Source organism: Nicotiana tomentosiformis, chromosome 5, assembly GCF_000390325.3.
Source record: "Nicotiana tomentosiformis chromosome 5, ASM39032v3, whole genome shotgun sequence".
NCBI classification, from domain to species: Eukaryota; Viridiplantae; Streptophyta; class Magnoliopsida; order Solanales; family Solanaceae; genus Nicotiana; species Nicotiana tomentosiformis.
In genome coordinates this window covers 65709677-65733813 of record NC_090816.1, presented here as the reverse complement: position 1 = coordinate 65733813, position 24137 = coordinate 65709677, and the positions used below count along the sequence as shown (strand labels likewise).

General features: G+C 37.6%; 1 protein-coding gene and 1 long non-coding RNA gene across 4 annotated transcripts in view; both read left to right on the top strand.

The window, feature by feature from the left end:
• The first annotated feature begins 3221 nt into the window (after positions 1-3221).
• LOC104121231 (uncharacterized) lies at positions 3222-6335 on the top strand. 2 transcript variants are annotated; one of them, XR_011407840.1, is made up of 4 exons: positions 3222-3702; positions 3985-4179; positions 4280-4815; positions 6066-6335. It is a non-coding gene; the product is annotated as an uncharacterized lncRNA (long non-coding RNA). The 2 variants fall into 2 exon arrangements; XR_691874.2 differs by lacking the exon at positions 6066-6335 and having other exon boundaries at positions 3250-3702; positions 4280-4913.
• A 1950-nt stretch (positions 6336-8285) lies between these two features.
• The window catches only part of LOC104117715 (pumilio homolog 1-like), a 28809-nt gene continuing 12957 nt past the window's right edge, over positions 8286-24137 (top strand). The window contains exons 1-4 of one of the 2 annotated variants that reach the window (XM_070174979.1): positions 8286-9162; positions 11290-12743; positions 12832-12973; positions 18194-18301. In XM_070174979.1, the coding sequence (XP_070031080.1) occupies positions 8644-9162; positions 11290-12743; positions 12832-12973; positions 18194-18301 (2223 nt within the window). In that variant the 5' untranslated portion in view covers positions 8286-8643. The remainder of the gene's footprint in view (positions 9163-11289; positions 12744-12831; positions 12974-18193; positions 18302-24137) is intronic. The other variant, XM_070174980.1, reaches the window with a different exon arrangement.

The following is a 24137-nucleotide window of genomic DNA, read 5'->3' as shown; positions in this document are numbered from 1 at the left end:
TTTGTAGAAGACTCCAGAATGGTATTTTGATAGTTTCAATAGCTTCGTATGGTGATTTTGGACATCGGCGTATGTCTGGATTTGGATGTGGAGGTTCCTAGGTTGTTTTGGCTTGAATTGGCAAAAGTTGGAAAGTTAAAAATTTGGAAGGTTGATAGGTTTGATCGAGAGTCGACTTTATTGATATCATGAGGGATTATCATGAGGGATTACCCAATGCTTAGGAGGGGTGCACCTCCACGGATTTCTCAGGCCCCACCTATTCCATAGGGTCCCCAGGCTTCTCAGGCCATGATTAATGCATCAGTTGCCACACCACCTGCACATCCAGCTAGAGGTGGAGGTCGGGCAGGTAGAGGTCGCCCTAGAGGGAGAGGCCAGATATTATGCCCTTCCTGCTAGGACAGATGTTGTTCTATCCGATTCTGTTATCACAGGTATTATTCTGGTCTGTCATAGAGATGCGTCAGTCTTATTTGATCCAAGCTCCACTTATTTTTATGTGTCATCTTATTTTGCCTCGTATTTGGGCGTATCACGTGATTTCTTGGGTTCTTCTATTTATGTATCTACATCTGTGGGTGAATTTATTATTGTGGACCGTGTGCATCGGTCGTGTTTAATTGTTATTAGTGGTTTTGAGACCAGAGCTGATTTATTATTGCTCAGTATGGTAGATTGCGATATTATTTTGGGCATGAACTGGTTGTCGCCCTATCACGCTATTCTTGATTGTTACGCCAAGACGGTGATGTTGGCTATGCCAGGTCTACCATGGCTAGAGTGGAGAGGTACCTCGGATCATGTTCCTAGCAAGGTTGTTTCATTTCTGAAAGCTCAACGAATGGTTGAGAAGGGGTGTGATGCGTATCTGGCCTATGTGAGAGATATTAGTATTGATACTCTTACTGTAGAGTCAGTTCCTGTAGTAAGGGATTTTCCTGATGTATTTCCAGCGTATCTTCCGGGTATGCCACCCGATAGGGATGTTGACTTTGGCATTGATTTATTACCGGGTACTCAACCCATTTCTATTCTACCATACCGTATGGCCCCAGCAGAGTTGAAAGAATTAAAAGAACAGTTACAGGAGTTGCTTGATAAGGGTTTCATTCGGCCTAGTGTATCGCCTTGGGGTGCTCCTGTCTTATTTGTAAAGAAGAAGGATAGTTCTATGCGGATGTGTATTGATTACCGCCAGCTGAATAAGGTTATCATGAAGAACATGTATGGATAAAAGTTTTTAGCAGAATCTTGAGTCACATCCGCCAACAACATGTCTTGACATTTTTCCTTTAAAAAGGTACCATCAAGTGCTATAAAAAGTCCTATAAAAAGTCTCAAACTTGCTTTGAAGCCATTCTTGAGGGCCTGAAAGTACACATACATCCTCAAGAATCTCGTTTTACCTTCTTCCAAAGCATCCTTGGATATCTAGATAACCACATCCGAACCAGGATTACCGTCCCTCAATTATTGGGCATATGCCTCCAACTTGTTGTACTCATCTAAGTAGCTACCTTTTAGTTTCTCTAACACTATCTTTTTCACTCTTTTTAACTTTGACTGACTCACATTTAGCTTAAATCTCTCCTCCAGGTCACCCTTCATTTCTTTCACCTTGTACTTGGGAATATTTTAAACATTTCTCTTAAAATAATGAGCTAAGGTAGCAAGAGTAGCTCCTATATTCTCAAATGCTTCCCCACATTTATGTTCAACATGTAAAGTCTTTATCTTGGCTCCTTGGTTATTTTCATCCTTATAAATAAGACATCTAAAGGAACAACCAACAACACACTTAAATCTAAGTCTTTTCTTATCACTCTTAACTACCTCTAAGCCATCTTGTTTGCAACAGAATAAAAATGAGTAACCTCTTTTGCTTCAGCAAGATTCTTAAATATCATAACCTTTATCAAGATTTTGTACCTATCAAGGTTGTTTGTTACCTCAAGTTTCCTTTGCTACTCAAATTCCCCCAATACAACATCACTATCATAATTATTTTGCACAAGTTCATTATTTGTACCCTCTTCCTCACTATCACAATCAGTCCTAGCAGTTATATTTTCATTATTGGTATCAGTACGTTTAGTTATAGTAGGAACAACCATAGTATCATAAATGAGGTCAATAACAAATAAATTAATCACCCTAAAGTTTCATTAATGAGGGACTAGAGCTTCCTAATTCCAAATAACATCTACCACACGGAGCAATAAAAATCAGCTGATGTACCTTAACATGCTCTAGTACATCAGTGTATTATTTACACTAATCAATGTTGGACTAATGATCTGCTTCATACTCTCTCAATAGGCACATCTTTTTTACAATAAGATAAATTAAGTTTCAATTCCCAATCACCACCATGATTAAAACACAAATCTACTTTATCAACCATTCTTCTGACATATCCACATGCAAGAACAAAAATAAAATACAAAAAAGGGACCACATCAGTTAGGCATAAAGTCTAAAAGATATAAAGCAATAAACAAAATAAAGGACCACAGTTATTTTGACTAATACCCACCCAACAACACATATAAAAATAGAACTTTTTCATGCTGGACAAAGACGAATGGGCCCACCCCAAAAAAAATTAAAAACAAATGCATAAAGGAGCAAATAATAATATTATATGATATATTAAACACAAAAAAAGAGACAACATTTACCGATTTCCAAACCCTAAAAGTTTACCCAAAGTAGTAAATACTTACTTTTATCAGTAATTCTTCGGTCAGTAAGGCTAGAAATAAAAGATTCTTCAGTTTTTGTCCACCTAATCGAAGCAGATAGCAAGCCTAATTAAACCGTAAAGCGCCATTACTGAGAGCCCTAATTTGATGGAGAGGAGTAAATAAAATTAAATGGGGGTAAAAGAAATTGGTAGGAAGAAATATAGTATGTTTACTATGGGTTCGTCCCAAAAAATAGGGCGGATCGATATTTGGGGCGGGTTATAATTGATATGGACCAGATTGTCATGTGTCCCAATCACATTGTGACACTACATTAAAAGATGAGACCACAAATGATTATGTTAGTCGCAGGGGTAATTTCAGACCACAAGATAATATTAAATGTATTTTCAGACCAATAGGTGGACGGAGCGCAATAGTAAACCATTTAGAAGGGAGAAAACTCCACAAATTCAAAGACAAGGAACTCCAACAAAAGAAGGAAAAACTCCTACAAAGTCGGAGAAACCTCAAAAAGGAAGAAGAACCTCTGACAATAAGATAAGTTCAAAAGGAAGTCAAAACAAAAGCAAAGAAAAGGACATCGAGGCAAACAAGATCTAGTGCCGAAGCATGGTTTAAACAAACGCAGATACAATGCAGTGCTCAAGGAGGGATTCATCACTTTCCTCCCAAATGAATATCCTACACATCCCCAAGCCTACATTACAAGTCGATAACAAGCCTTACATTATCCTATTTCAAGTGTTCTCATATTAGTGGATGCTTACATGAAGGCCAAGCATATGGTATCTCAATCGCGTGCATTGAACATCTTTTTGAGTGTGAATGTGCTTCCCAAAATATCCTACAATATAAATATTTCAAATGTGTGCAAATTAGGACCTTTTTTTTTTTTGTGAGGGCACTTGAAATATGAGGATGTGCAAAAGTCAAAACCATTGATTGAAGCAAGATGAACAAATCTTTTCGATACTTAGGTATACATGAGGTATCACTCGAAGCTATAAGATTACCCACAAGCCAATCTCGGTTTATCGGACAATATATGATGGAAGTTTTTATGCACAATACTAATTATTGGTACTAACTGAAGTCAAGAAATGATTGATCAATAAATTATAGTCTTTCTTTACTCTTAATTTTTTTTTTAACATTCTTTACAAAAATCACAAAGACAACAAAAAATGCAGAAAATAATAAAAAAAGAGTCAAGTAGGTCCCCTTTTCATCAATTTTCTTGTGTGGGAAAGATAACTCCTTGCTTTTACAGGCACTCACCTTCTAACGCGGGGATTTCAAAGTCAAATTTTATATGCACCCACATTCTAATGCGGGCATTCCAAAGTCAAATCTACAAGCGTCCACCTTCTAATGCGGGCATTTCAAAGTTAAATTTTACAGGCGCACACCTTCTAATTTGGGCAGCTCAAAGTTAAATTTTATAGGCGCCCACCTTATAATGCGGGTATTTTAAAGTCAAATTTTACAGGCCCCCGCCTTCTAATACGGGTAATTCAAATTTTATAGGTATCCACCTTCTAATATGGGTATTTTAAATTTTACAGGCACCCACCTTCTAATGCGAGTATTTTAAATTTTATAGCTCCAATCATTTCGGAACAGTACACAAACCGTCTAACCCTCAAATGCTCCAATCATTTTGGAATGGTACACAACCTGTCTAACCTTCAAATCAAATGCTCGGATCACTTCGGACCGGTACCCAACCTGGATTTATTTCAAATCAAATGCTCCGATCACTTCGTACCAGCATATAACCGGATTTCTTTCAAATTAGAGTGCTCCAACAAACTTGGATCGGTATCCAACCCGGATTTCTTTCAAATTAGAGTTCGCACCAGGGTCTTGGCACACCAACCTGGGACCCCATTTCATTCAATGGATCACATCATCCTTGCATCAAATACACATGCATCATTCAACCCATTACAATCCATCTCTCTCAAGACAAACGGAAGAATAGTCTACACCATATCAATTCTATCAATAGAAAAGACGTGGCATAACATGGAATTATCTTCTAGTAGCAAACTGGATAAATTTTGAGAGCGAACATCAAACTCCTCAATAGAAGCCGACGGTATGCTCCCAAGTATCATGCAATTTATATCCCATTTGTCATGGGGTGTATAGGTAATCTGTGTCCCTTGCATTAAAATAAAAACTCCAGTGTCATTAGAGCTTGATGTTTGGGCAATTTTAAAAATCAAAAATTAAATCCATTCTAATCCTGCTCTATTATGTTATCAACCAATTTATCGAACTACATTCGGCCTGATTCTCGTTACATTCGAGATATGTAGAAAACTCGGCAAGAGTTTGGTGGTACCCACATCAAAGTCCATCAATCTATTCATCACATCCAACAACTACGTCCCAGTGCCACCACATTTTGATACTGGGGCAATCTTAAAGCATTGTCGAGGTCACATGAGTCATTTTCGTCCTCGGACATTTGCGTCCTTTGTCTTTGACTCAATAAGGCTACAACCCACAAGTGGCACTCAATTGCATCCCAGAACTACACACGATCAGATTTTTGTGCAACCCGAGATTTGTAGGCAACTCAAACACTTGAGTTTGGTTACAATATTCAAAATCTCCTCTATTCCCCTACTACATATCATCTGTTTTTACACAATAGAAGTCGGGAAAAAATTAAGTATGGCGTCAATTTCTTTGCCCGAAGACTCTTACACCGTCTCCAGTCAAAGAGGCATAGCTGTTGACACTCAATTTTGGCCCTTGTTATTTAAAAATTAATTTATGTAGGCTTCCTAGCCGTTAATGATAAAATGTAGTCTTTTTGCGCAATTTAAAGTTTAATGAAATTTATTGATAATTATCTTTGTTTTTGCAAAATACGATTTTTTAATCATTTTACTGCAATTAGTTAAATACTACTTTTTTGTGCATTTTTTTTAAAAATTTTAAATAATTTACTGATAATTGTCTTATTTTTCAAATATAAGAATTTTTCTATCAATTTATTATCATCTAAAAATAAAATAATAATTACTACAATATTATTTTAGTCATTGGCATTTTTCAAAAATACTACAAGCCACACTCTAGATTAAAATAATTATATTTTAATTTTATAGCACAGTCTATTAATTACATAGAAGCTAGTAGAATTTGTTTTTAAACGCGAAATTTTGGGTCGTGTCACTCTCTATATTGTACATGTTATTGAGCTACACATTTTATGAAAATGAGTATCTTTTTGACTTAAAAACACTGTCACTACTTCTCTGAGGTTATTCTAGATACTTACTGAGTACATGAGGTCGGTTATATTCATACTACATTTCTGCACCTTGCGTGCAGATTCTGGAGCTGAGTAGCTATGGAAGGCGAAGCTTTGCATTGAAGACGTACCAACGTTCCAGATTCAAGCTATCTCTTGTTCACGGTAGTATATGATTTCATTTTTGTTTATGTAAACTACAAATAAATATTGTATTTATTCTTCATACCAACCTTGTAAATCTAAATTATAGTGGCTCGTGACTTGTACTACCAGCCCTTGGGATAGTTGTATTGAATTCTTTTGCCGTTTTACTTACCGTAATCGATGATTACTCATTATAGTTGTAACTTATACTGTTTGGCTTACCTAGCAGGTTGAGTTAGGTGCCATCATGACTTGGCAGAGTTTTGGGTCGTAATAACCATATTGATACAGTATAAATAATATTAGAAACATATTCATTGTTAAAGAATATATTTTTTCCGTATAAGAATATTAATTTTTAATCATTAGTTTATATGAAATGTGTTTCTTCTCGAATTTCAACGAGAGAGATATTGGTTTCTAATTGATAGTTTTCTAAATCGATTTTCAAGTGTAACAACAATTATGTTTTTAAAAAATATTTGGTATGGCGTGAAATTTTTTTCAAAAAATATAAAAATATTACAGTGAAATGGGGTGATTTTTTAAAATGTTGTTCTATTTTAAAAATAAAAAGGATAAGACATTTATGAATTTTAGTACAGATGTTTTTGAATTACTATAAGAGAAGTCATATCGCATATAAAATTAAGTCACTAAAATTCAAGGGAACTTTATATAAATATCCAGCTAAATTTACTATTTACTTTTTATACCAAATATACATAGATGATACATTGACTACACACGATTAAATATTATATATAAAGTACATATAAATTATACATTATTTAATTTCTTAATTTTTATGTGGTTGGGTAAGCACCTATTTAGGTTAATTCAATAAATTCAAAAGAAAAATATGAAAGAATTTCAACTAAAGATTAAAATATAAATAAATTTCTCATGTAGATATTTTTATTAAAACTCATTTTTTATAGTTGAAATAAATGGATTTTTTGTGACAAAATAAATAAATAAATAAGATAAAACAATAAATATTGAATAAATATATGGGAAATCTAAAAGGCATGGATAAGGGATGGTAATAAATTTATTCTTTTATTTCGTCTTTATTGAGTATAAAAAATTTGGATGCTGATCTTATCGATTTCAAATATTTCTTTCAACTCAAATACGTAGATTAAGATAAGGATATCTAGAATTCTATCTTTTTAATTTACATTATTATATGTGTTTCTTTACATAAATACTATTCCTAACAAACTGATATGATATTCGAATTTGAAACTAAATAAAATTTGAATAGTTTGCATTGAGGTTAAGCCAAGTAACGTGTCCAGAAAAAGCTACTTGGTAAATTTTAGGACAATATCTATACTGTTATGTAATAACAATTAGTGATTTTAACATTATATGAAAAGTATTCAAAATTCAAAATTTGTGGCCAAAGATATAGATAAACTCAAAATGGAGTCATAATTAAATAAAATTTTATCAGCTACAGAATCATTTAAATTTTTAGATAGCCAATTAAAGTAAATTTTGAATTAAGGATAATATCTTCACTTACATCATTATAAAGATAATCATTATTGAAATGTAAGTTTTAAAAACTGAAATTTTAAATTAAAATATTTTTTGAAAGATAACAACATACCAAATAAGAGTTCAAGTCTTATCTAAAGAGTCTTTCATATTGTCTCAACTTTAGTAGCTTTGCTATAAATATAAGTTAATATTTTGCTTCCTGATTATTTTTAGGTTCCAATAACACTGTCGAGAATGGTATTGAAAAAGAAAATAGAATTATCCATTACGAGATTTTCAAAATGGTTATAAGTCTTTTCGTGTGTAGTGTTTCTTTATTAATATCTAATGATTATTTATATTTATCTAAAAGGTTTAAATTTTAAAGTTATTTACACATAATCCAAATAATTTAAATTACAATTTGAAATGGTTAGTGTCCGCACGTTTGTGCGGATACTAATACTAATTGTATATTAAATTACAATTAAGTTAAAGCCTCTTTAATAAGAATAAATAAGTTGACAATATAATACTATAGCTCCGTAAAAATCTCAAAAGAAAAGAAAAAACGGAAACCGGAAACCGGAAATATACAAACTTCAGCCAAAATCCAGTTTTAAGATTCCTGAAATAAAACCCTAAACCGGTAACCCAATACATAGTGTAATGTAAGAATAATCTCTCAATCTGAGCCGACCTGTTGATCCAACGGTGCATAGCACCACGGCGCTCGTGCTTATCACACTCCCCGTTTCCTTACTTCACTGTTCAGCGCACTTCCACTCTCTCTAAACCCCGTCTTCTCTTTCTCTCTCTAGAACAGTGACTTCATCCCCCAATGATCACTATTTCTCCTTTTTATCAACTAAATTGATGCTATGGTCGTTCGAAACTAGCTTAAATATTTGAACTGTTAAAAGTTAATTTAAGAAGAAATATCTTTTTTTTTGGGGCTAATTTTGAGTTTGAAATTCGCAGTTTTGGGAGGCGTAATTTAATGTTAGTGTTTTATGTGCAATGATTACTGATAGTTATTCAAAGATGATATCAATGGTAGGAGGAAGCAACGATTTTAATGATCGGGAGAGAGAGCTAAGCATGTTGCGAAGCGGTTCTGCTCCGCCCACTTTTGAAGGATCGCTTAGCGCTTTTGCTGATTTTGGTGGCCTTTCAGAGGAATTAAGGTCTGATCCAGCCTACATTGCCTATTACTACTCCAACGTCAACCTAAACCCTCGCCTGCCGCCGCCTCTTCACTCCAAAGAGGGCTGGCTGTTCGTGCAGCGTCTCCAAGGTACTAATGCTGCAGCTAATGGTAGTTCTGTGGCATTAGGGGATATTGGAGATAAGAGGAAGTTGATTCGAGGTGATAAGGGAGCTGATGATAGGTCACTTTTTTCGATGCAGTTGGGATTTTGTCAGGAAGATGGAGATGTTGGAAAGGAGGATGAGAAGGAATGGCGCGGAGATGGACTTATTGGGTTACGTGGGCTTGGATTAGGAAGCCAGCAGAAGAGCATTGCTGAGATGATTCAGGTACAAAGAGAAAATAAAATATTATTATATTGGTTTTGGTTTGTCAGCTCCACGTTTCTAATTGATGGCTGTTGATATTTGTTAACTTGTTTATTGTGCCTGTTTAGTAAATTTTGAAACATTATTCCTGTTTATAGTGTTTGTTGAATGCTTTCTGTTTATATTGCTTTTTGCATCTCAAAGTTGGTTCTTTGACATTGCATTGGCATGCTTATGACTTAGGGGTCGTTTGGCTGTCAGTCATCCATGTATTAAAACTAGCATAACTTTGTACATTGTTTGGCTACAAAAATGGAGGAAAATAATCTCCGCATAGAATCTAGCATAAGTTATACAATGTCTGGTTGGGTTTTTCTTTTTTCCACATAAAACATAGCATTGCTAATACAATATTTGGTTCATGTTTTCCTTTTCCGCATAACTAATACATGTATAAGTTGTGAGGGAATCTATGTATTATTTATGCAGAGTAGAAGGTGGAATAACTAATGCAGGTTAGTAATACACGGATTAAAACACAAAATGACAAGAATACCCTCTATTCAAAGTTGTATTTTAAAAAAAAAACATATTTAAAATATACTTCCAATTTTAGTAGAATAAATTAAACAAATTATTACTAATACTCACATTACATTTTTATATTACTAATCCCTACATAATTAATTTTCGTATAACTAATCCCTGCATACCTAATTCTCGTGTTACTAAATCTTGCATAACTAATCTCTGTATAACTGGTCCCTGCATAACTAAACCCTGCATAAATTATCCCTACTAATACATTATTAATCCATGCATAACTCGTGTTCGAACCAAACAGCCCTTTAAGGTTGTAGCTCTCTGCATTTTTGGATATTGCTTGTCTGTAGCATTACTGTTTGTATTCATGTATTAGTGTGATTTGCACGATTGCCACTTCTTTAACCAGATGCCATTATTGCTGGTTGTCGTTTTCCTGATTGTCGAAGTTTGATAATTAGTATTTTGTGATACGTGTTAAGTTTTTCCACCTGTGCCTTTTGGGTTACCTTGGACAAAAAAGGAAAAAGGAAAGGAAAAAGGAAAAAGTAGCTTAACATAGTTAAAACTTAAAACGTATACGCTTGGCTTTTATATGGTAAATCAGCTCAAAAGCTGGTGGTCGGTGGATCAAGCTCGTGTCCTTTAATTGTTGTGGTTGGAAAAAATATGTGAATTGTCTATTGTGCGTGCTTGTTTTGTTCTGAAATCTTTTGAAGTTTGACTGTTTAATTTTTTATGTCTGCCAGATTTCCTGTTATTGAGTCTCTGCAGTTCTCATTTCTTACAATAATTGTTCTTCATTAAGTTGGAGTCACACATTTGTGGTTTGAGTCATCTTGGATTCTTTCAGGGACAGTTATGTTGGTGAGATACAGTAGATTTTTTTTTTCTCGAGGAAATTGGTAAAAAGTTGCTTATGCAATTTGTAGACCTTGTGGGCATTATAATTTAAACCCTTACAATTATTTGGTTGCTCCAGCTTGTTCAACTGGAACAGCATGTACTTGGGTTTGACAATTAATGCATCAAGATGTTTTTCAAGTTGGAAATAGTGTGTCAGACACGTGTTTGGAAGAGAGACCAGACTCTTTTGGTCGTTCTATCCAGTTTCCTAATACACAAATGGCTCCTCATACCGATGTCAATAGATGTCTTTTACCTTTTTTCACCACCGGCTGCCTAATGTCATGGTACACCTGTAAAAGGTTGTTTTATCATTTGTTTTGGTGGCTTCCATCTGACTCAGTTGAGTTATTCACATTCATGTCATTGTTACTAACCTTTCTGATGTACCTTCAAAAACCTGGAATTACTTTGAATCACTGGTAATCGCTACCAGGACAGACTTGCATTCTTTGATCAATAATATCTGTAATCCATTCTCTTATCTTTATATTGAGCGATTTGTAAAGGTGTATAAATTTTTTACTGAAGATGGCATTTTGTCTAGTTCATATGATAATTGTTTTCAGGGTGCTGCAAGTTGCATTATTATTCTTCCTCTATTCAGCTTGACTTGCTAAGCGAGTTCTTTTTCTTTTCTGGTGACTTTGATTTAAACGGCTGTGGATTTATTGTTCTAAGACTCCTTTGGAAATATAGGATGGTAGAAGTCAAGCAACATCTACTGCGAGGCATCCATCTTGTCTACCTAGCCGTGCATTCGATGATGTTGTTGATCCTTCTGGATCCCAATTTGCTCATCTCCATCACGAGTTGGCATCTTTGGATGCATTACATTCTCAGGCAAAGATTCAAGGCACAACTGCACTCCAAAGTGTCACCACATCAGTCTGTCAATCTTATGCTTCTGCTTTGGGCGCATCATTGTCACGAAGTACCACCCCTGACCCTCAGCTTGTAGCTAGAGCTCCTAGTCCTCGTATTTCTTCTGCTGGAGGAGGGAGGAGAAGCTCAATAGATAAAAGAAACGTAAATGTCCCTAACACATCGGAGAACGTTCCATCTAATATGGGGGAGCATGCTGATCTGGTAACTGCATTGTCTGGCATGGGTCTGTCAGTGCATGGTATGGGAGATGTACGAAAGCATCAAAATACTCAAAATCATAATGAGATTGATAATCATCAGAACCTCTTTCATCTGCAGAGGGATCAAAATCCTATGAAGCAGCATTCCTATGCGAACAAGTCTGAATCAGTTCAGTTTCGTAAATCTGCATGTTCATCTGCTGCTTCATACTTGAAAGGGCCTTCTACCCCAACTCTCACTAGTGGAGGAAGTTCACCATCTCAATATCCAACTACTGATAATCCTAATTCAATGTTTTCTCCATATGGTTTAGGAGGTTATGATATGAACCCTTCATCACCATCGATGTTGGAAAACCAACTTGGGGGTGGTAATTTTCCTTCATTATTTGAAAATATTTCTGCTGGGGTAACAATGGGTGCCTGTGGAATTGATCCTCGAGCAATGGCAGGAGGCTTGAATTTTTGTCCTAATCTATTGGCTGCTGCAGCTGAATTACAGAACATTAATAGACTTGATGGTCAGACCTTGGGTAGATCACTGCAAATACCTCAGGTGGATCCCATGTACCTTCAGTACTTGAGATCAACTGAGTATCTTTCTGCTCAGCTATCAGCTGTTAATGACCCAACTGTTAACAGGGAATCTCTAGGCAGTTCATACATGGATTTGCTTGAGCTTCAGAAAGCATATTTTGGGGTACTGCTTGCATCTCAAAAATCAGAGTATGGTCTTTTGTGTCTTGGAAAATCTGGTGGCTTAAATAATGGTTACTATGGGAATATAGCACTTGGCGTTAATATGTCATATCCTGGGAGCCCTTTGGCTGGTGCAGCTCTTCACAATTCTCCCTTTTGGCCTGGTAGTCCTGTAAGGTATGGCGAAAGGAACATGCATTTTCCTTCAGGGATGAGGAACTTATCTGGTGTAATGGGAGCTTGGTATTCCGAGTCTGGTTCTAACTTGGGAGAAAGCTTTGCTTCGACATTATTGGATGAGTGTAAGAGCAACAAAAGTAAGTGTTTTGAGTTGTTGGAGATTGAAGGCCATGTTGTTGAGTTCAGGTAAACTTTATTGGCTAATACTTCTTTCCTTCCATTTCATCTAGACTTCTATAAGCCTGTAAGTTGATCAAAAGTCTTGTGTGATTAGTGCGGACCAGTATGGAAGCAGGTTCATTCAACAGAAGTTGGAGACTGCTACAACAGGGGAGAAGAACATGGTCTTCTGTGAAATTATGCCACAAGCTCTTTCATTGGTGACTGATGTGTTCGGTAATTATGTGATCCAGAAGGTGTGTTCATGCAGATATATGTTTTTCGGCAAACATTTTTGGATGTTGTTGTTAGCTTAAGTTAATATCTGGCATATCTTGTGTTCACTGTCCCTTGATGTACTGTCAAGGTTTTGCACCTCGCTAAAGTTTTTCACAAAACTAGCGAAAGCGTTTTTCAAACTCACGGTAGAAGAATGTAAGATGAAAAGAAACCTCACTCACACGTTCTTCAATCTCGCAAGATTGTAAGAAGCGTTGAATAAAGTAAGAACAATGAAATAAAAAGTAAATCACGTTTTTGAAGCAAGAGCTTAACTTTGACAGGGGAGATGAAAAAGAATTCCTGTCTTTAGAAGTAAATCCCACTAAACTAGACTTGTACGCTTGACATGAAAAGTAGAGGCAAGCGGAGTCAAAGGCCGAGCCTCAACCCTTACACTCAGCTTAGAGCATTCAATCTCGCTTTCACCCCTTTGAAGGACAGAAAGCACTAGGGATTCAGGCAGAAGTAGTAGCCATCTTGCGGTCCTTCCCATTACGTTAAGGCGGGTTTCTCGAACAAATACTTTTTTTATAGGTCCATGGAAGCTATTATATGTAAAAAAAAAAACTAATCACCCATGTTTATTTTCAGCATATTGAGCCCTTTAAATAGGCCTTACAATGAGCAAAATTGATAAGATTAAGGAAAATTAATCCTAATTAAACTAGAATAAGAATAAGACTATGAAAACCTATCCTAACTAAAATAGGAAAAAGAATTCTAGTAGGAATGAGATACCAACTAACAATCTTAGTGTGACTAGAACTACAAATATAATCCTACTAAAACAAGAATTAAATTACTAGGAAACAAGAAGTAAAAAATCCTAATCTTTAAGGAAAAGAAATCCTAATCTTGAATGGATTCTTGGCGTCTTGAATTTCTCACTTTCTTGGCCTTCTTGATCTTGCATCATTCTCCTCTAGTTGAAAAGATTCGTCCTCGGGTCTAACAACTTCCATAGATGGTGCAAGATTTGCTATAGTAAGAATGGAGACCCAAGGTGGGAAAAAAGAAAAAAATGGGGTCGCAATGCTCACCAGGTTTTAAGTTACATTTTGCTAGTTTATCATAGAGCTTCTTCATGTTGTAAGCAAACTTAGCATGTGGTCGAACTAAATCCCACTTTCTAAGTTTCAACTTTCTACCAAGTCTTCTCCATGTAATCTTTCTATGTTGACTCTCAACCTTCAACTTATGATTTGAAGTTATTGGTGTTAGAACTTTATGAAACTTAGCCAACTCCATGTCTAGCTTTGACTTAAGCCATGGAGATCAACGCTCTTCTTGGGAATGCATCAATTGCATCGCTTATACACCAACATTCACGTTGATGATAACCATATATATATATTTATGACGTGAAGAACTGGGGGTGGAGTGGGGATTTGGGGGGTGTACGGGCCGGTAGGGGAAGGGTCCAAGGTGTCTTTCTGGGAGGAACTGGCCAATATTATGGGGGAATGGGACATTCCATGGGTTCTAGGGGGAGACTTTAACACTATTAGATTCCCGGAGGAGAGATTAGGGTGTAGTCTGATTTCGAGGGCCATGGAGGAGTTTTATGACTTCATCAATGATCACTTTCTCATTGATCTTCCTCTGTCAGGGGAAAGGTTTACTTGGGCCAGGGCGGAGGATTCCAACTCAAGGTCTAGACCTGATAGATTTCTGATATCGCCCTCCTGGGATGAGCTGATGCCGAATGTACTGCAGATTCCTTTACGTAGGCTGACTTCGGATCATTTGCCTATCTTGCCAGGGGTGCGTGCTCCCTTCCAATTCGAGAACATGTGGTTGAAAGTGCTAGGATTTGGTGACAAAGTGAAAGAATGGTGGACAACTTACGGGGTATTAGGGTCACCTTCATTCCGTCTGTCGAAGAAACTCAAATTGCTCAAGGAAGATATTATTAGGTGGAATAAGGAGGTCTTTGGGAGGGTAGAGGTCAAAATGAGGGAGCTTATGCATGAATTGGGGGAGTTAGAGAGTGGAAGGGGCGAGGGAGCTAGATGAATCTGAGAAAGCGAGATTGAGGGAGGTTAAGAGGGAAATAATCGAGTTAGAAATAGCTCAGGAGACTCGGCAAAAAGCGAGGGCGCTCTGGTTAAAGGAGGGGGATTCGAATACCAAGTTTTTCCACAGGGTTTCAGTCGCAAATCGAAGGAGAAACTTCATAGAGTCCTTAATTGTAGATGGGGTGAGGATTGAGGTAGACAAAGAGGTAAAAAGGGCGATAGTGGGGTTTTATGAGAACTTATACAAAGAGGAAGTTAGTTGGAGGCCTACTTTGGGGGAATAGAGTTCAATCACATAGGGGAGGGAGACAGTGAGGGGCTAGAAAGGGCTTTCGAGGAGGAGGTGCACGAGGCTGTGTCGAGTTGTGCTGGTGATAAGGCCCCCGGGCCTGATGGTTTCTCCTTGGCCTTCTTCCAGCTCTGTTGGGATACAATTAAGGGGGAGTTGATGGAAGCCATTGAATACTTCCACGTGAATGGTGCTTTCGAGAGAAGTATCAATGCTTCTTTTATTATTATTGTGCCTAAGAAAGAAGGCGCATCTTGTATCAGAGACTACATGCCTATCAGTCTCGTGGGGAGCATTTACAAGATTATTTCTAAAGTGCTCTCTAACAGACTCAAGAAGGTTCTTGACGTGTCTGTTTCGTCCTCCCATAATACGTTTGTGGAAGGTAGGCAGATCCTGGATGCTGCCCTGGTGGCAAATGAACTTGTAGACTCCAGAAGGAAAAATAGAGAACCCGGCTTACTGTGCAAGTTGGACCTTGAGAAGGCTTTCGACCATGTCAATTGGGAGTTCCTGGACTTCATTATGATGCGGATGGGGTTTAGGGAAAGATGGAGGGGATGGATCAAGTTCTGCATTTCCTTAGTCAGATTCTCTGTCCTGGTTAATGGTAGCCCGTGTGGTTTCTTTGGCAGCTCCCGAGGTCTCAGGCAAGGTGACCCCCTATCTCCCATGCTATTCATTTTGGTGATGGATGCTCTAAGTAAAATGATGGATCGTGCGGCGGGTGGAGGCTTCTTGAGAGGATTTCAGCTCCGATCGGGGTGCTTAGTGCCCGAAGAGTCTCTCATTTGCTTTTTGCGGACGACACCCTGGTTTTCTGTGATGCCGATATGGATCGGTTGACATGCCTGAAGCAGGTACTGCAGTGATTTCAGATAGTATCAGGACTCAAAATCAACCTCGGCAAGTGTGAGATTTTCCCAGTGGGTGAGGTTGCTAATATTGATGCTTTGTCTCATGTTCTCGGATGCAAGTTGGGCTCTCTTCCCACTACTTACCTGGGTCTACCATTGAGCGCTTTGCATAAGGATACTACGGTTTGGAATCCAGTCATTGAAAGGGTTGAAAAAAGAATAGCAGGCTGGCAGAAACGGTACTTGTCAAAAGGCGGTAAGAAAGTGCTTATCAAAAGCACTTTGTCGAGTATCCCTACCTATTACTTGTCCCTGTTGCAAGCTCCTGTGAGCATCACAGAAAAACTGGAGCGGCTTCAAAGGAATTTTCTTTGGGATGCGGCGGATGGAACTAGAAAGTTTCATCTAGTGAATTGGCAGACAGTCACTTCCCCAAAGAAGTGGGGTGGACTTGGAGTAAAAGATCTTAGGGTATTCAACAGAGCTTTGCTGGGGAAATGGCTGTGGAGATTTGGGGTAGAAGAGCATGCTCTATGGAGGGAGGTCATAGTAGAAAAGTACGATTCCACGGGAAGGGGGTTGGAGGACCAAGGCAATCACAACACCGTTCGGGTGTGGCATGTGGAGGAACATCATGAAGAACTGGGAAGCTTTCTATGGCAACATCACTTACAGGGTGGGAGATGGAAGTAGAATCAGCTTTTGGAATTACAGGTGGTGTGTAGAGGATACTCTGAGGGTCTCTTTCCCCCACGTCTTCAGAGTTTCAAACCAGAAGGAATTGATGGTCCAACAGATTCGCAAGGAGCATGAAGGGGGTAGTGGGGTAGTATGGGACCTCTCTTTTAGAAGGAACATACAAGATTGGGAGATTTCGGAGCTCCAAAATTTGTTGGCACTGCTATACGGGCAAGAAAGACCCCATCCATCTTGCGATTCTTGGAGATGAGGGTTGCGTGGCGATGGTTTGTTCACCGTAAAGTCCTTTTACCAGAGTATGTTGGTGAGAGAGGAGGCTACTTTTCCATACTCCTTGATCTGGATTCCTAAGGCGCCCACGAAGGTGTGCTTTTTTGCATGGCTAGCAGCGAGATGAGTGATCTTGACAGCTGAAAATCTGCGAAAGAGAGGAATTACACTTGTTAGTTGGTACTACATGTGTAAAAGCTCAGAGGAAGAAGTTGATCATCTTCTGCTGCATTGTCCTGTGTCCTGGGATTTGTGGAGGGCAATCCTGAATCTTTTTGGTGTTCAATGGGTGATGCCAAACACTGTAAAGGAAATGCTATATAGCTGGGCCGGTTTTCGTAGAAGAAGCAAGCAAAAGGCGTGGAAGTTCGCCCCGTTAGCTCTAATGTGGATAGTTTGGGGAGAGAGAAATAGGAGAGTTTTTGAGGGGATTGAGTCTCCGTTTTCACATTTTAAAAATAGTCTTTTATCTTTGATCGCTTTTTGGTGCACACATATACCCCCTAGTTGTGTAGAAGATTGGACGTCTTTTGTAGAGAATCATGTTCTGATGTAAATTCTCTACTTTTTGGTATACTTCTTGTATGCGGGAGTTTTTTCTCCCTTTTGATTAATACAAGCTAAGAAGACCTATCCTAACTAAAATAGGAAAAAGAATTCTAGTAGGAATGAGATACCAACTAACAATCCTAGTTTGACTAGAACTACAAATATAATCCCACTAAAACAAGAATTAAATTACTAGAAAACAAGAAATAAGAAATCATAATCTTTAAGGAAAAGAAATCCTAATCTTGAATGGATTCTTGGCTTCTTGAATTTCCCACTTTCTTGGCCTTCTTGATCTTGCATCACTTGAGCCGATGGTTTATTGGATTAATCTCTCTACCTTCACAAGGTAGGGATAAGGTCTGCGTACATATTACCCTCCCCACCAGACACCGCTTGTGGAATTACACTGTGTTTGTTGTTGTACTTTTTGAGCAAAATGCTATTAATCTTTTATGGAATCAGAAACCTGATCTTCTTTGTTATCTTTTTCCTTTCTTTCACTTTTTTCAGTTTTTTGAACATGGAAGTGCATCTCAGATTAGAGAACTAGCTGACCAGCTCAATGGGCATGTTCTAACACTTTCTCTTCAAATGTATGGTTGCCGAGTGATCCAGAAGGTATTGATTGTGTTTCTAATTATATCTGTTCAAAATCTGATCTCTATTCTGTTTTCAGTGCTCTTCAATTTTGGATTTGTTATACTTTCTGAATCACTATTAATTGGGATAATAGTTTAATTGGTTTGGAGAGAATCATGTCACTGAATTAGCTATGTATTGCTAAAGCTGCGGACAAATTGATACCTTTGCGACTTGGCTATTTTCTTGTTATGTAAAGTGAAACTTCATTTCTTTATAAGCTGATTTAATGGGGCTATCTTATTCCTACGGTAGACCTTCTCCCCTGAAAGCCACATTAGCTGCTTCTTGTCCTTGTTAATATGCGTATACTATCCTTGATAAAAAAAATAAAAATACAAAATGCGTATACTATGTGATAAGGAACTGAACATCCAATTTTTTGCTTTGTTTCCTATGAGAGAGTATTATGATGTCACAACTTCCCTTCTCAAATACTATACAATGTTCTTGTCTTGGTATGCCAAATTTCACTCTCCCAAGTAAAATGGAAACCATCTAAGCTGTATATCCGTATTCCTCATCATAAGCTTTTGTGATATCTGCTGGTTTTCCGGGTTGGTAGCATTTGGCAGAACCATGACCTTTGGCCCGACGGGTGGGTGGGGAGGTGGGGTTAGGGATACACATTGATAATCTGTATAATAAGATGCACATACTTAAATAGAAAAATTAGATAGAATAATCTTTACTCATGCTTTCACTCTCTTTTAAAATATTAATTTCACTATTGAGACTTCAACTATTTACAAAATTCTCGCCAAAGTGCTATAAATGTTGAATTTGAATTATTTCAACATATTAAATGAGTTCTTAAAGTTCAAAGCCATATTAGTTATTCTATGCAAACAAATGTTAAGCAGGTGAAAACATATGTTACCTTGTTGATTTTAATCCAATTATATCGACAAGCTGTAAAACGCATTGAAACTATCTCTTCTGTTTGTCTCTGATATGCATTTTGTAGGAGCTCCTTATTATTACGTTTTATGCAATTTCAACCCATGTTTCTATGTTCGGGCTTTCCCTTGAAAGGCTAGTCAATAAAGTAACTACTAGAAACAAATAGCGTTTTGTTGATTAGCATGATTCAAGGAGACTTGATTTAGGAGTGTTGATTAGCAAGATTTCAAGAGATTTGATTATATTTAGGAGATCTGATTTTATTCTGATTTGATTTGATAGATGGATTGATTGTATAGATTTATTTTATTTCCTTAATTAGCATTAGGAGCTTTGTATAAATTTCCTTGCTCATGGGATGTAAAAACACACAGAAATACAAGTAGCCTTTTCTTCTTCTCAAAATCTACATGGTATCAGAGCCATTGCTGCCTTTTTGAGGTGAGTTATCTCCCTCGCAGCACTAGGGTTCCGTCTTTTTCAAAAAGATCGATTTTTCTCTCTCTCGGTGGCTGTCCGCAACACAAACCCCTTCTGGTTCCGTTGAGACAGATTTGGTTTCCGGCGAGGCAGACTATTTTTGAGCAATTTTCTTTAGATTTTCTTCTGATTGGGCTGAAATATGAAAATATTCAAGGAGACGGTTTCTGGAGAAATCTTTTCTTCGGATGAAATTCAGCTTCTCCGTCGCCTCCTAGCCAAACTTGACTCTGCTAATGTTGCCACATCTAATCATGTGCAATCAGGTACTGCGTTTGCTGCTTGCCTTAATTCTTGGATTGTTGATTCTAGTGCAAATAGACACATGACAGGCTCTTCTAAAGGCATTCAAACCTATTCTCCGTGTCACAAAGGAAATAATGTTAAAATAGCCAATGGTTCTTTAACACCTATCTCTGGAACAAGTTCTGTCGTTTGTACTCTTAATATTAAACTATCATCCGTGCTCCATGTCCCTGAGTTCCCCGTCAATCTCTGTTAGTGCCATCACCAAAGCTCTAAATTGTAAAATCGAGCTCTTTCCTGATCATTGTATTTTTTAGGATCTTCAAATAGGGAAAAGGATTGGCATGGTAGATTGCATGATGACTTGTATATATTAGATGGGATTCAAAACTCTGGTCAAGCCTTTTTTGGTAAAAGTAAGGATGTCAACATCCGGTTAGAAGCCTTTACAGACGCGGATTGGACTGGATCTCTAGATGACAGAAGATCAACATCCGGTTACTGTACGCTCATAGGAGGAAACTTGATTACTTGGAGAAGCAAGAAGCAAAGTGTAGTTGCTAGATCAAGTGCGGAGGCAGAATATAGAGCTATGACCCAGGGTGTTTGCGAACTGCTTTGGCTACAAAAGCTACTACAGGAATTGGGATTGTCTGAAAAAGGAAAACTTTCCTTGTACTGTGACAATAAGGCTGCCGTCAGTATAGCTCATAATCCAGTCCAGCATGACCGAACAAAGCATGTGGAAATTGATCGACACTTTATCAAAGAAAAAGTTACAACTGGTGTCTTGAGTTTGTTTCATGTGCCATCGGAAAAACAATTAGATGATGTGTTTACCAAAGGTCTCAACAAGCGAACTCTCCATACTTTGAGTTGCAAGTTGGGCATGTGCGACATCTTTGCACCAACTTGAGGGGAGTGTTGATTAGCATGATTTCAGGAGATTTAATTATATTTAGGAGATCTGATTTTATTCTGATTTGATTTGATAGATGGATTGATTGTATAGATTTATTTTATTTCCTTTATTAGCATTAGGAGTTTTGTATAAATTCCCTTGTTCATGGGATGTAAAAATACACAGAAATACAAGAAGCCTTTTTTCTTCTTCTCAAAATCTACACGTTTCTATATATACATCGTCTAAAACAATGATTTTTATATGGCTGTAGCAAAGAAAGAAACTTAATAGAACAAAGTAGGAAAAGAAATGCCTAGCAACTTTTTTTAATGGAAGTAATGCTTTAATTGATAGAATTAATGGAAGCAGCGTAAAGATCTACTAGCGATCTAGACCTTTTTATGTTTTTTGCATATAAATTTTGTGAATTATGAAGTAAAGCCATCCACTTCGAGGGTACAATGTTGTTTCATCTAAACCCATCCACTTCGAGGGTACAATGTTGTTTCATCCTTATTACACTTTCGTCTCGTCACTTTTCTATTTCTTTGGTCTTGCCCCCGTTATTTGTTTTTGTTTTTTTGTTGGGGGGGGGGGGGGGAGGGCTTTGATAAATTCTTTTTTATATGCGGCTTTGTATAAGGTTCTAAAAGTTTTAAAGGGGAATTGCCACTGTCAAGTATATGTGATTCCAATTAAAGGTTGAAATCACCGGGGTTATTTGAACTTCTGCATAGTTCGTAATTAAAGGATAACAGATATTAACAACTAGTATAAGTGTTAGTTACAGAATTTGAGGATGTTGGAGTAAATAAAAGTTTGCCCAGCCTTGAAACTTTCAGCTGAAGATAACTTAAACATGTCCTGCACACTTGTGTTAGTCCTTCTGGCACATGAAAATTTGAAAATCACATTGTTTAGTAATACTTGAGCAATTTTAGTCAGTGTAGATGGCCAACTAAACTATCCATGTTTCATCACTTATTTTGATTTATTTAATAAAATATCAATTTTCTAAGTTGGAGCAAAGTTATCTGAAGTTGCTGACAGTGAAAGTTTTCTAAAACATGAAAAATTAATTATAAGAGTATCTCCAGCATATAGGAGATTGACTGATTCATGATTCCCATAAAATGTGAGATATGCATACTGCTTCAATACAGGGAGAAGTTTGAATCTTTCCATATTAGAAAGTCGTGAAATCAAAGATTAAATCAATTAGGTTCCACTTTTTTGTCACTTGTTAACTAGGTTAGAGTTTTCATGCGAGTGAAGACGACGTCCAACAAGTTAATAGACTGGGTGGTAATCCAGATTGAGTGTTCAAACCTAAGTTGCTAGGACACGGGTGCGGGTGTTCGATACGGGGTGAATCTAGAGGTCAGATCCTTCGAGATGTAAATTCTTAGATTCGGGGATACGGATCCTAGTACGGATATGGGTGCAGGGATCCGGCTAAAAATAATTCAAAAAAAGAAAATATCTCTAAATTATGAGAAATTTTGTGGAATACTTACATATAGCTTGTGAAGTCTGGATTTCTTTTTTATTCTCAAGTTGTAGATGTGAGAAGGCACGGGAGAAAATATGTTATTGATATTAGATGAACAATACAATATAAGAGGTCCTTATTTATAGCTATACTATACAAGGACATACTACTCCTCTACCAATGTGGGACAATACTACACTATATACATGCTGTAAACTAACACTCCCCTCAAGCCGGTGCATACAAATCATATGTACCGAGCTTGTTACATATATAACCAATACGATGACCAATGAGAGACTTGGTGAAAATATCTGCAAGTTGATCATTCGACCTCACAAACTTTGTAGCAATCTCTCCTGAAAGTATCTTTTCTCTGACGAAGTGACAATCAATCTCAATGTGTTTAGTTCTCTCATGGAACATCGGATTTGATGCAACATGAAGGGCAGCTTGATTATCGCACACAAGTTCCATCCGACTGATTTCACCAAATTTCAACTCCTTGAGCAATTGTTTGGTCCAGACTAGCTCACATGTTGCCAGAGCCATTGTTCGATATTTTGCTTCTGCACTAGACCGAGCAACTACATTCTGTTTCTTGCTCTTCCAGGACACCAAATTTCCTCCTACTAAAACACAATATCCAGACGTAGAACGTCTATCAGAAGGTGATCCTGCCCAATCTGCATTCGAGTATCCAATGATCTGCTCATGACCTCGATCCTCAAAGAGTAACCCTTTGCCTGGAGCCGATTTTATATATCGAATAATGCGGACAACTGCATCCCAATGACTATCACAGGGAGAATTCATAAACTGACTTACAACACTCACAGGATAAGAAATGTCGGGTCTAGTCACTGTGAGATAATTTAATTTTCCAACCAGCCGCATATAGCTTGCAGGATCGCTAAGCGTCTCCCCGTGTCCTGGCATAAGTTTAGAATTCGGATCCATCGAAGTGTCAACAGGTCTGCAACCTATCATCCCAGTCTCCTCAAGAATGTCTAAAGCATATTTTCTTTGAGAAATAACAATACCTGAGTTAGACTGGGCAACCTCAATACCTAGAAAGTACTTCAATCTGTCTAGATTCTTAGTTTGGAAGTGCTGGAAGAGATGCTGCTTCAGATTGGTAATACCATCCTGATCATTGCCAGTAATAACAATATTATCAACATAGACTACCCGATAAATACAGAGACTTGAAGCAGAGTGCCGATAAAACACAGAGTGATCAGCTTCACTACGAGTCATGCCAAACTCCTGGATAACCATGCTGAACTTACCAAATCAGGCTCGAGGAGACTGCTTTAGACCATAAATTGACCGACGCAAGCGACATACAAGGCCACGAGACTCCCCCTGAGCAACAAAACCAGGTGGTTGCTCCATATAAACCTCATCCTCAAGATCACCGTGAAGAAAGGCATTTTTAATGTCCAGCTGATAGAGGGGCCAATGACGAACCACAACCATGGATAGAAAAAGGCGAACTGAAGCCACTTTAGCCACGGGAGAGAAGGTATCACTGTAATCGAGCCCAAATATCTGAGTATATACTTTAGCAATAAGACAGGCCTTAAGTCGATCAATCTGTCCATCGGGACCAACTTTGACTGCATAAACCCAACGACAACCAACAGTAGATTTACCTGAGCGAAGAGGAACAAGCTCCCAAGTACCACTTGTATGTAAAGCAGACATCTTGTCACTCATAGCCTGTCGCCATCCTGGATAAGACAACACTTCACCTGTAGACTTAGGGATGGAAACTGAGGACAAAG